The 12599-nt window shown below is 39.8% G+C and overlaps 1 protein-coding gene across 1 annotated transcript in view; it reads right to left on the minus strand.

Annotated features, from left to right (window-relative positions):
• Window positions 1-12599, minus strand: part of LOC126455857 (uncharacterized) — a 136464-nt gene that overhangs the window by 2693 nt on the left and 121172 nt on the right. Inside the window, exon 14 of the mRNA XM_050091619.1 lies at window positions 9177-9405. Within this exon, the coding sequence (XP_049947576.1) occupies window positions 9177-9405 (229 nt within the window). The remainder of the gene's footprint in view (window positions 1-9176; window positions 9406-12599) is intronic.

Genomic DNA, 12599 nt, shown 5'->3' on the forward strand with positions numbered 1-12599 from the left:
GCAAAATGTTGACAATTGATTCAGGACGATCGTCATATGACTCAGACAGAAATTGCAAGCACAATTGGCATTCCACAAGAACCTTTGGGCCACATTATTGCTTTGCTTGGCTATTGGAAGATCTGTGCATGATGGGTACCCCGGATGCTGACTCCTGAAATGAAAGTGCACAGACTTGAAATTTGCCAGGAACTCCTCTCGCGTTACGAGAATGAAGGTGACACCTTTCTCCAATCAATTGTGCAGGAGACAAAACATGGTTACACCATTATGAACTGCATTGATGAGGGGTTAAAGTGGAAAAAACACACAGAGGGTCTGCTGAAATGTTTGAGTTCAGCTACTTATGCTATTAGGGTCATTGCAAATTTTGGCGATATACATCTGAGTAAATTAGCTTACCAGGCTATTTTCATTCTCTTCTTTCCTATAACATCATATTCTGGGGTAACTCATCATTGAGTAAAAGAGTGTTCATTGCACAAAAGCGTGTAATCAGAATAATTGTTGGAGTTCATCCAAGGTCATCCTGCAGACACTTATTTAAAGAGCTAGAAATCTTCACTGTAGCCTCACAATATATATATTCACTTATGCAATTTGTTGTTAACAATCCGAACGAATTCAAAAGTAATAGCAGTGTACATGACTATAACACTAGGAGAAAGGATGATCTTCACTACTCAAGGTTAAATCTAACTTTTAGCTCAGAAGGGGGTAAATAATGCTGCCACAAAAGTCTTTGGCCACTTACCTAATAGCATCAAAAGTCTGACAGATAGCCATATAGCATTTAAAAGGAAATTAAAAGAATTTCTTAATGGCAACTCCTTCTACTCATCAGATGAATTTTTGGATATAGTAAGTGGGTAATTTCCCAAACCCCACAAAAAAAAAAAAAAAAAAAAAAAAAAAAAAAAAAAAAAAAAAAAAAAAAAATTGAGTGTCATGTAATTTTTGTGTAATGTAATATCTTATATAGACACCTTTTATTAACCTGACACGTTTCACATCATTGCAGAGTGTCATATTCATGATCTATGGAACAAGTACTAATCTAATCTAATCTAATCTAATCTGCTCATGTAGCTCAGACGGTAGAGCACTTGCTTGCGAAAGGCAAAGGTCCCGAATTCGAGTCTCAGTCCAGCACACAGTTTTAATCTGCCAGGAGGTTCCATTATCCATGTTGATTTCCTTGATCATGGAACAAAAATAAATTCAGAACATTACATCACAACGCTGCAATCTCTGAAACGATGGCTAACATGGGTCCGAAAAGAAAAGGGAAATGTTTTTCTGCAGCATAACAATGCCAAACTACACACGTCATGTGCCATCATAGCAGAACTTCAGAGACTGAATCTCACCACCGTACAGCATCCTCCATTCAGTCCCCATTTAGCACCGCCTGACTTCCACCTGTTCCTGATAATAAAAGATGATCTGCAGGGACATCATTATGCTTCTGATGAAGATCTTGAGAGAACTGTGAGACTGTGGTGTGGAAACAGAGTGTCAACTTCTTCTGTGATGGCTTCAGAAAACTTGTTCATAGTTGGCAGAAATGTATCCAATTGGCTGGTGATTATGTGGAAAAGTGAATATTGGTAATTAAAGATCACATTCTAAGGATTATTTCTGCATTTGATTTATTAAAATATTACCATCCAAACCTAATTAAAGAAGGTGGGGGCATTACTTTTCATTCAACCCTTGTATAATGAGAAGATATGTTGGTCTAACCCCAACAATAACCAATATGTGAGAATATGCCTATTCACAGCAAGTCGCTAAATCTAAATTTCATGAGAAGGTACCAAAAAATAATTGGAATTTCTTTGTAAAAAGCATTTACTTTATTATTTTTCAAATACAGCCTCAATCTCCTTAAAAAGACTCTCCACAAACATTAATGCACTTGTCGAAACATTCATATCAGTGTTGGAAGCACCTTCGAAATTCTTCCTCCCTGATATCTGCTGGCACCTTCTTCACACAGTATTTTACATCTTTGACATTGGCAAAATGCTTCCCTTTCTAGTCTCTTTTCTTCCTCAGGAACAAGAAGAAGTCTAAGTGTGCTAAATTTGTCAAATAGATTGTGTGGGTCGAGGTAGTCATCTTCATTGAGGCCAAAAACTGGCAAACACTGAGAGTCATGCACAGGAGCATTGCCGTGATGCAGGAACCACTCATTGGAATTCCACAAACCCTGATGTTTTCACATCAATCTTCTGAGCAGATTTGTCATAACCTCCAAACAGAATTTCTGGTTTACTGTCTGGTTTTGAGGAACAATCCCTTTGATGTAAAAAAAAGGATCAGCATTGTCTTCACATTCAATTTCACCTGCTGAGCTTGTTTTTGGATGAGGTGAGACAGTTGACTTCAACTGAGTTGACTGTTGTTTACATTCTGGCTCATACCCATAGCACCTTGACTCATCACCTATGATGATTTTGTTGAAAAAATTTGGATCGTCTTTGATTTCTTCCTTCATTTCATGACAGGCTTGAAAGTGACAATCCCTTTGGTCGCTGATAAGAAGTCTAGACAAAAACTCTGCTGGCACTCTTTGCATCCCCAAATCAATGGTCAAAATGCACTGAATTGACCTCCAGGATGACCTGGATAAGCCCTTGAGATGGTCAATTGTCCTGCGTCAATCTTTATTGACCAGGTCATAGATTTTGTCACTGTTGTCCTTGCTTTGAGCAGAAAGAGATTGATCTCCAATGGCCATTTCTCCCTTTCTACATGGAGAAAACCATTTGTACACTTTAATTTTACTAAGAGCACATTCTTTGTAAGCTGTTTGCATCATCACACCAGTTTCCACTGATTTCTTGCTGAATAGAAAACAAAATTTCAAAGGCGCCTCTTGATCGTAATAAGTATACCCATTTTCTCGTGTCAAGTCTGCACTGTACAGAATTGTGAGAGAAGCCACACTAGTTGCTGATGGGTGATGCCACCTGGTGGAATGACTCAGGAGAGGTCCTACAACAACCCTCTGGTGGTGCAACCTGATACTACAAGTACATGATGTGAAACACTATGATTCTGGTTATTTCTGGGTCCCCCTCTCATACATAGTTATAAACAGTAATGAAACTATGTGTATGACATTACTGTCTGGGAGGTCTCGACAGGTAGTTTTTTTACATCTCATTGGTTAGGAGTTTCTTCCTCCACATGAGGGCGCTGATGACCTCGGTGTTGAGCGCCCATAAACCCCAAAACACACTCCTCCACATGACACAGTGGCATCTTTCCTTTGTCATGTGAGATTTGTACAGGGTGTTTCAAAAATGACCGGTATATTTGAAACGGCAATAAAAACTAAACAAGCAGTGATAGAAATACACCGTTTGTTGCAATATGCTTGGGACAACAGTACATTTTCAGGCGGACAAACTTTCGAAATTACAGTAGTTACAATTTTCAACAACAGATGGCGCTGCAAGTGATGTGAAAGATATAGAAGACAACGCAGTCTGTGGGTGCGCCATTCTGTACGTCGTCTTTCTGCTGTAAGCGTGTGCTGTTCACAACGTGCAAGTGTGCTGTAGACAACATGGTTTATTCCTTAGAACAGAGGATTTTTCTGGTGTTGGAATTCCACCGCCTAGAACACAGTGTTGTTGCAACAAGACGAAGTTTTCAACGGAGGTTTAATGTAACCAAAGGACCGAAAAGCGATACAATAAAGGATCTGTTTGAAAAATTTCAATGGACTGGGAACGTGATGGATGAACATGCTGGAAAGGTAGGGCGACCGCGTATGGCAACCACAGAGGGCAACGCGCAGCTAGTGCAGCAGGTGATCCAACAGCGGCCTCGGGTTTCCGTTCGCCGTGTTGCAGCTGCGGTCCACATGACGCCAACGTCCACGTATCGTCTCATGTGCCAGAGTTTACACCTCTATCCATACAAAATTCAAATGCGGCAACCCCTCAGCGCCGCTACCATTGCTGCATGAGAGACATTTGCTAACGATATAGTGCACAGGATTGATGACGGCGATATGCATGTGGGCAGCATTTGGTTTACTGACGAAGCTTATTTTTACCTGGACGGCTTCGTCAATAAACAGAACTGGCGCATATGGGGAACCGAAAAGCCCCATGTTGCAGTCCCATCGTCCCTGCATCCTCAAAAAGTACTGGTCTGGGCCGCCATTTCTTCCAAAGGAATCATTGGCCCATTTTTCAGATCCGAAACGATTACTGCATCACGCTATCTGGACATTCTTCATGATTTTGTGGTGGTACAAACTGCCTTAGACGACACTGCGAACACCTCGTGGTTTATGCAAGATGGTGCCCGGCCACATCACACGGCCGACGTCTTTAATTTCCTGAATGAATATTTCGATGATCGTGTGATTGCTTTGGGCTATCCGAAACATACAGGAGGTGGCATGGATTGGCCTCCCTATTCGCCAGACATGAACCCCTGTGACTTCTTTCTGTGGGGACACTTGAAAGACCAGGTGTACCGCCAGAATCCTGAAACAATTGAACAGCTGAAGCAGTACATCTCATCTGCAAGTGAAGCCATTCCGCCAGACACGTTGTCAAAGGTTTCGGGTAATTTCATTCAGAGACTACGCCATATTATTGCTACGCATGGTGGATACGTGGAAAATATCGTACTATAGAGTTTCCCAGACCGCAGCGCCATCTATTGTTGAAAATTGTAACTACTGTAATTTCGAAAGTTTGTCTGCCTGAAAATGTACTGTTGTCCCAAGCATATTGCAACAAACGGTGTATTTCTATCGCTGCTCATTTAGTTTTTATTGCCGTTTCAAATATACCGGTCATTTTTGAAACATCCTGTATGATCAGCGTGTATGTGGAGTGTCAGTGTGTTCTATGGTGGTGAGAGAATTGAGAGAGGAAAAGCCAGTAACAAAACATAGCCTACTCTTCTCATATAGCACCAACGAGGGAACTGCCAAACTTAATGTCCACCTCCATTGACAGTAATATGTGCCCACATTCGATGAGACCTTCAGAAAGGTTTAAAATTTGATCCAGAAAATAGTTGACATAAATAGTCAAGGAAGTCTTCAAATTAATCAATTAATCAAAATTTTGTTCAACTACAGCTAACTCATTCGGAATTTCTATGACAGGTGCATGCATTCTGATAAAGACTCATTTCCATTTGAAATATTTCACAGTTTCTTACTGTTCATAATGGACCTATTTGAGAGTAAATATGTTACAATAAAGGATGGCAGCCAAAAACAGTTGCAGGATAGAATTTTTTTATTAAAATTCTTGACCAAGGTTTCGGTACATATAAATATACCTTCATCAGAAGTAAACTTCTAAAATTACATCATGCACTGGAGAATAATGAAACAATTATGCCAAAAGGCGTCGTCAGTAATTAAAATATCATCTCCATTTGTACAACATGTGTAATGGGCACAGGATCAAAGCGAACAGTTTAACATTGTTACTTCGCCTATGAACTGTTGAGACACGAGTGTCGTTACTTCGCCTATGAACTGTTGAGACACAAGTTTACTTCTGATGAAGGTATATTTATATGTACAGAAACCTTGGTCAAGAATTTTAATAAAAAAATTCTATCCTGCAACTGTTTTTGGCTGCCATCCTTTATTGTGAAGAATTTTAACAGTTGCTGCTGCAGCCATGTTTAAAATTTTGAAAAAGGTAAATATGTTAAAAATCCCCCCCCCCCCAATGAACCATGGACTTTGCCGTCGGTGGGGAGGCTTGTGTGCCTCGGAGATACAGATAGCTGTACCGTAGGTGCAACCACAACAGAGGGGTATCTGTTGAGAAGCCAGAAAATTGTGTGGTTCCTGAAGAGTGGCAGCAGCCCTTCCAGTAGTTACAGGGGCAACAATCTGGATGACTGGCTGACCTGGCCTTGTAACATCAACTAAAACGGTTTTGCTGTGCTGATACTGCAAACAGCTGAAACCAAGGGGAAACTACAGCCATAATTTTTCCTGAGGGCATGCAGCTTTACTGTATGGTTAAATGATGATGGCATCCTCTTGGATAAAATATTCCGGAGGTAAAATAGTCCCCCATTTGGATCTCTGGGCGGGACTACTCAAGAGGATCTCGTTATCAGGAGAAAGAAAACTGGCATTCTACAGATCGGAGCGTGGAATGTCAGATCCCTTAATCTGGCAGGTAGATTAGAAAATTTAAAAAGGGAAATGGATAGGTTAAAGTTAGATATAGTGGGAATTAGTGAAGTTCAGTGGCAGGAGGAACAAGACTTCTGATCAGGTGAATACAGGGTTATAAATACAAAATCAAATAGGGGTAATGCTGGAGTAGGTTTAATAATGAATAAAAAAAAATATGAGTGTGGGTAAGCTACTACAAACAGCATAGTGAATGCATTATTGTGGCCAAGATAGACACGAAGCCCATGCTTACCACAGTAGTACAAGTTTTTATGCCAAGAAGCTCTGCAGATGACAAAGAGATTGATGAAATTTATGAGATAAAAGAAATTATTCAGATAGTGAAGGGAGACGAAAATTTAATAGTCATGGGTGACTGGAATTCGATAGTAGGAAAAGGAAGAGAAGGAAACGTAGTAAATGAATACGGGTTGGGTGTAAGAAATGAAAGAGGAAGCTGCCTGGTAGAATTTTGCAAAAGCTAATACTTGGTTCAAGAATCATGAAAGAAGTTTGTATACATGGAAGAAGCCTGGAGATACTGGAAGGTTTCAGATAGATTATATAATGATAAGACAGAGATTTAGGAACCAGGTTTTAAATTGCAAGACATTTCCAGGGGCGGATGTGGATTCTGACCACAATCTATTGGTTAGGAACTGTAGATTAAAATGGAAGAAACTGCAAAAAGGTAGGAATTTAAGGAGATGGGACCTGGAAAAACTGACTAAACCAGAGGTTGTACAGAGTGTCAGGGAGAACATAAGGGAACGATTGACAGGAATGGGGGAAAGAAATACAGTAAAAGAAGAATGGGTAGCTTTGAGGGATGAAGCAGTGAAGGCAGCAGAGGAACAAGTAGGTAAAACCACGAGGGCTAGTAGAAATCCTTAGGTAACAGAAGAAATATTGAATTTAATTGATGAAAGGAGAAAATATATAAATGCAGTAAATGAAGCAGCCAAAAAGGAATACAAATGTCTCAAAAATTAGATCTACAGGAAGCGCAAAATGGCTAAGCAGGGATGGCTAAGAGACAAATGTAAGGCGTAGAGGCACATTTCACTAGCAGTAAGATAGGCATATCTCACTAGGGGTAAGATAGATACTGCCTACCAGAAAATTAATGAGACCTTTGGAGAATAGAGAACCACTTGTGTGAATATCAAGAGCTCAGATGTAAACCCAGTTCTAAGCAAAGAAGGGAAAGCAGAAAGGTGGAAGGAGCATTTAGAGGGTCTATACAAGGGCGATGTACTTGAGGACAATATTATGGAAATGGAAAAAGATGTAGATGAAGATGAAATGGCAGACATGATACTGCGTGAAGAGTTTGACAGAGCACAGAAAGACCTAAGTCGAAACAAGGCCCCGGGAGTAGACAACATTCCATTAGAACTACTGACAGCCTTGGGAGAGCCAGTCCTGACAAAACTCTACCATCTGGTGAGCAAGATGTATGAGACAGGCAAAATACCCTCAGACTTCAAGAAGAATATAATAATTACAATCCCAAAGAAAGAAGGTGTTGCCAGTTGCAAACTATCAGTTTTATAAGTCATGGCTACAAAATACTAACACGAACTCTTTACAGACGAATGGAAAAACTGGTAGAAGCCAACCTCAGGGAAGATCAGTTTGGATTCTGTAGAAATGTTCGAACACGTGAGGCGGTACTGACCCTACCACTTATCTTAGAAGATAGATTAAGGAAAGGCAAACCTACATTTCTAGCATTTGTAGACTTAGAAATAGTTTTTGACAATGTTGACTGGAATACTCTCATTCAAATTCTGAAGGTGGCAGGGGTAAAATACAGGGAGCGAAAGTCTATTTACAATTTGTACAGAAACCAGATGGCAGTTATAAGAGTTGAGGGACATGAAAGGGAAGCAGTGGTTGGGAAGGGAGTGAGACAGGGTTGTAGCCTACCCCCGATGTTATTTAATCTGTATACTGAGCAAGCAGTAAAGGAAACAAAAGAAAAATTTGGAGTAGGTATTAAAATCCTTGGAGAAAAAATAAAAACTTTGAGGTTCGTCGATGACATTGTAATTCTGTCAGAGACAGTAAAGGACTTGGAAGTGCAGTTGAATAAAATGGACACTGTCTTGAAAGGAGGATATAAGATGAACATCAACAAAAGCAAAATGAGGATAATGGAATGTAGTCAAATTAAGTCAGGTGATGCTGAGGGAATTAGATTAGGAAATGAGACACTTAAAGTAGTAAAGGAGTTTTGGTATTTAGGGAGTAAAATAACTGATGATGGTCGAAGTAGAGAGGATATAAAATGTAGACTGGCAATGGCAAGGAAAGCGTTTCTGAAGAAGAGAAATTTGTTAACATCAAGTATAGATTCAAGTGTCAGGAAGTCGTTTCTGAAAGTATTTGTATGGAGTGTAGCCATGTATGGAAGTGAAACATGGGCAATAAATAGTTTGGACAAGAAGAGAATAGAAGCTTTTGAAATGTGGTGCTACAGAAGAATGCTGAAGATTAGATGGGTAGATCAAATAACTAATGAGGAGGTACTGAACAGAATTGGGGAGAAGAGAAATTTGTGGCACAACTTGACAAGAAGAAGGGATCAGTTGGTAGGACATGTTCTGAGGCATCAAGGGATCACCAGTTTAGTACTGGAGGGCAGTGTGGAGGGTAAAAATCACAGAGGGAGACCAAGAGATGAATACACCAAGCAGATTCAGAAGGATGTAGGCTGCAGTAGGTACTGGGAGATGAAGGAGCTTGCACAGTATAGAGTAACATGGAGAGCTGCATCAAACCAGTCTCTGAACTGAAGACCACCACCACCACCACCACCACCACCACAACAACAACAACATCAACAACAACAACAACATGTTAAAAATAATTTTCAGAATTCAAAATGGATCTACTGTGAAGAAGGAACCTATGTTTTCCCCACATGTAAGTAAAGCTGAAAGCACAAAATAGTATAATTTATTATGTCATGTTTATAGCTTACCTGTACATTCACTACCAGTCGATTGTTGCCCCAAAATTGCAATATATAATGGAGGGCAATACAGTATTTTTTCATATCCATTGCAAGGTGATGAAAGAGAAATTTCCTTATCTCCACCTTGGCCTGTTATGCATGTTACATCATTACCATTTGTTTGTGTATTATTCATTGGAAACTCAATCCTTCGTGAATAGCACACCTCAATTGTGCCATATTGAACATTTTGCACCTTAAGAAACAGAAGGAAAGAAATCAAGATTATATTTTCTAAACTGCCTTTTCACTTACAGTTTGAGATTCATAGAGTGAGTCAGAAAGAGTACAGTTAATGAAATAGCAGTATGAAGTACAGTTCATAGTACAAAATTATGATAAAATATAAATACCTGAGAAAAATGTAAAATTATAAGAAACCAGAATGGCTGGCCATTACAAACTTTCAGGAGGCAAAACACAAACTACTGCTAGTAGACACATAACCCAGCTGTTGAAATTGTTGGTTAATTCCTCTTGGAGGAAAGAGTGATAAGTCTGGAAGGATGGTACTGGATCCATGTTGAAAGGAAGCCATCTGTTATGAGGAAATGGAGAAAAGATGGAGGCAATTTGAATTATCTGCTCTTTCTTTCTAACTTTCCCCGATCTATCCTTCTTTCCTTCCTATAGAACAAACTGCTAAGTAAATTAACATTGTAGTGTCCAGTTGTGTGAAAGATGTCAGTAAGAAATCCTGACAACTGCAAGCTACATGGTGTGATCTGCTGCCCACTCACAGAAGGAATAACACCTACCAAATTTTTTCGTGAAGCAAAACAGTTTACGATAAAGGTGTTATGAACAGAATCAGTGTGTTTACGTGGTGTAGGGAGGTTAGTGGAGGCAAAAAAAAAATGTTCATGACAAACAGAGGAGTGGAAGATCATTTTGACTGACGAACTGGTGCAAAAAAATGAGGAAACTGTTAATGAAGGCCCCCCGACAGTGGATGAAATTTGTGCAATGTTTCCGCAATTCACCAGAACTCTCTAAAAAAGAGGCACTCATAGAAACTCTGGGGTACTGAAAACTGTGTGCAAGATGGGTCCCATAACAGCTGACAGAGCAGCACTGGAATAATCAGGTCAGTAGCACCCATGTTCTTCTTGAGTGACTTGGAAGGTGAGTATTTTATGACCTCTATCATGACTATAGATGAAACACTGGTGACTCATTAAGTGCCTGGACAAAAAGACAGTCATCACAGGGGCTGATGAGGGGAGTGTGCTTGTTGCATGACAATGCTCATGCTCACACAGTCTTGGCCAGCAAGGTGCTCTTGGACTCATTTGGTTGGAATGTTTTGAACCACTCTCCACATTCCCCTGACTTGGTGCCATCAGATTACCATCTTTCCACCGCCCTGAAAGCACAAGTGGGGGGAATTAAATTTTCAACAGGTGAGTAGGTGCAGAAAGAGGTTCTGAAGGGGGGGGGGGGGGGGTCTGGCGAAAAAGTTCTTTCAGGACAGCATAAAGAATCTTGTGGCATGGCTCACCACAAGCAATGAGTAGGATGGCAGTTATGTGAAGAAATAATCAACAAGTACAGGGTTATTACAAATGGTTGAAGCGATTTCACAGCTCTACAATAACTTTATTATTTGAGATATTTTCACAATGCTTTGCACACACATACAAAAACTCAAAAAGTGTTTTTAGGCATTCCCTAATGTTCGATATGTGCCCCTTTAGTGATTTGGCAGACATCAAGCCGATAATCAAGTTCCTCCCACACTCGGCGCAGCATGTCCCCATCAACGAGTTCGAAAGCATCGTTGATTCGAGCTCGCAGTTCTGGCACATTTCTTGGTAGAGGAGGTTTAAACACTGAATCTTTCACATAACCCCGCAGAAAGAAATCGCATGGGGTTAAGTTGGGAAAGCGTGGAAGCCATGACATGAATTGTCAATCATGATCTCCACCACGACCGATCCATCGGTTTTCCAATCTCCTGTTTAAGAAATGCTTCTGCTTTAGCCTTTTCCGTAAGATTTTCCAAACCGTCGGCTGTGGTACATTAAGCTCCCTGCTTGCTTTATTCGTCGACTTCCGTGGACTACGCATGAAACTTGCCCGCACGTGTTCAACCGTTTCTTCACTCACTGCAGGCTGACCCGTTGATTTCCCCTTACAGAGGCATCCAGAAGCTTTAAACTGCGCATACCATCGCCGAATGGAGTTAGCAGTTGGTGGATCTTTGTTGAATTTCGTCCTGAAGTGTCGTTGCACTGTTATGACTGACTGATGTGAGTGCATTTCAAGCACGACATACGCTTTCTCGGCTCCTGTCGCCATTTTGTCTCACTGCGCTCTCGAGCGCTCTGGCGGCAGAAACCTGAAGTGCGGCTTCAGCCGAACAATACTTTATGAGTTTTTCTACGTATCTGTAGTGTGTCGTGACCATATGTCAATGAATGGAGCTACAGAGAATTTATGAAATCGCTTCAATCATTTGTAATAGCCCTGTATATAAACAATATCCCGTAATTTTTTTTCAAATACACTTTTTCTAAACTAATGTAAAACATCTAGTATACTTACTTTCTGAATATGCCTCATATTATCATGGTGTCACCATTCCCAAAGGAATTCTAAATCTACTGCCAGCTTCCTCATGGGAGAGATAAATGTACCCCTTCTGTTTGCATCTGGTGTAACTGCATGTTCCAATGTGATAATATTTTTCAAAGTGTTTGCTCACTTTGTATCTGCAGTGAGATGTGGGAACTAGACTGTCATTTACTTTAGCAGATGTGGAAAACTGCCCAAAAACCAGGCTGATAGCACATCAGAATCAGTGAGGCAGATTTGTGAGAGAGATTCGATCTGATATCAGTGTGTGAGGAAGGAACAAATGGTTTGGTAACAGTTTAATATTACTTCGTATAATATACAGCTGTACTTCATTATTTTTATTAAGTAACAGTAAAAAGGTAAAATTAAAGAAGTATAGCTGTCTATTTACAATGTAGTTTTTAACCTTTATCAGAGCTGTCCAGCACCATCTACACAAAATAGTTACATAATAGATTTTTCTGCATTTAAATGTGTTTAGAATACTTGTATTTAGCCTCTTGAAGGTAAGTAATTATCAGCCCTTCAGCCCACCTGTAATTCTAAAATATAAATAGGCCTATTGATATACAGCTAACCTTTACAAACAGACTGTCACAACAGAAAACATAACATAACTTACTAAAAGATTTCAAAGAAAAAAGACTATATCACTAAAATATCTAAGCTGTAATGTGACATTGGTAAATCTAAGTTTGTGTAATACCAAAAGAAACAAAAGATAAAAATCATTTACTATTATGCCACTAATAAAAATTTATTTCATCAAAAATTGCTTTCTTGTCAAGCATTTAAGCAAATTATGGGGAT

The sequence above is a fragment of the Schistocerca serialis genome, chromosome 2 (assembly GCF_023864345.2).
Source record: "Schistocerca serialis cubense isolate TAMUIC-IGC-003099 chromosome 2, iqSchSeri2.2, whole genome shotgun sequence".
Taxonomy (NCBI): Eukaryota; Metazoa; Arthropoda; class Insecta; order Orthoptera; family Acrididae; genus Schistocerca; species Schistocerca serialis.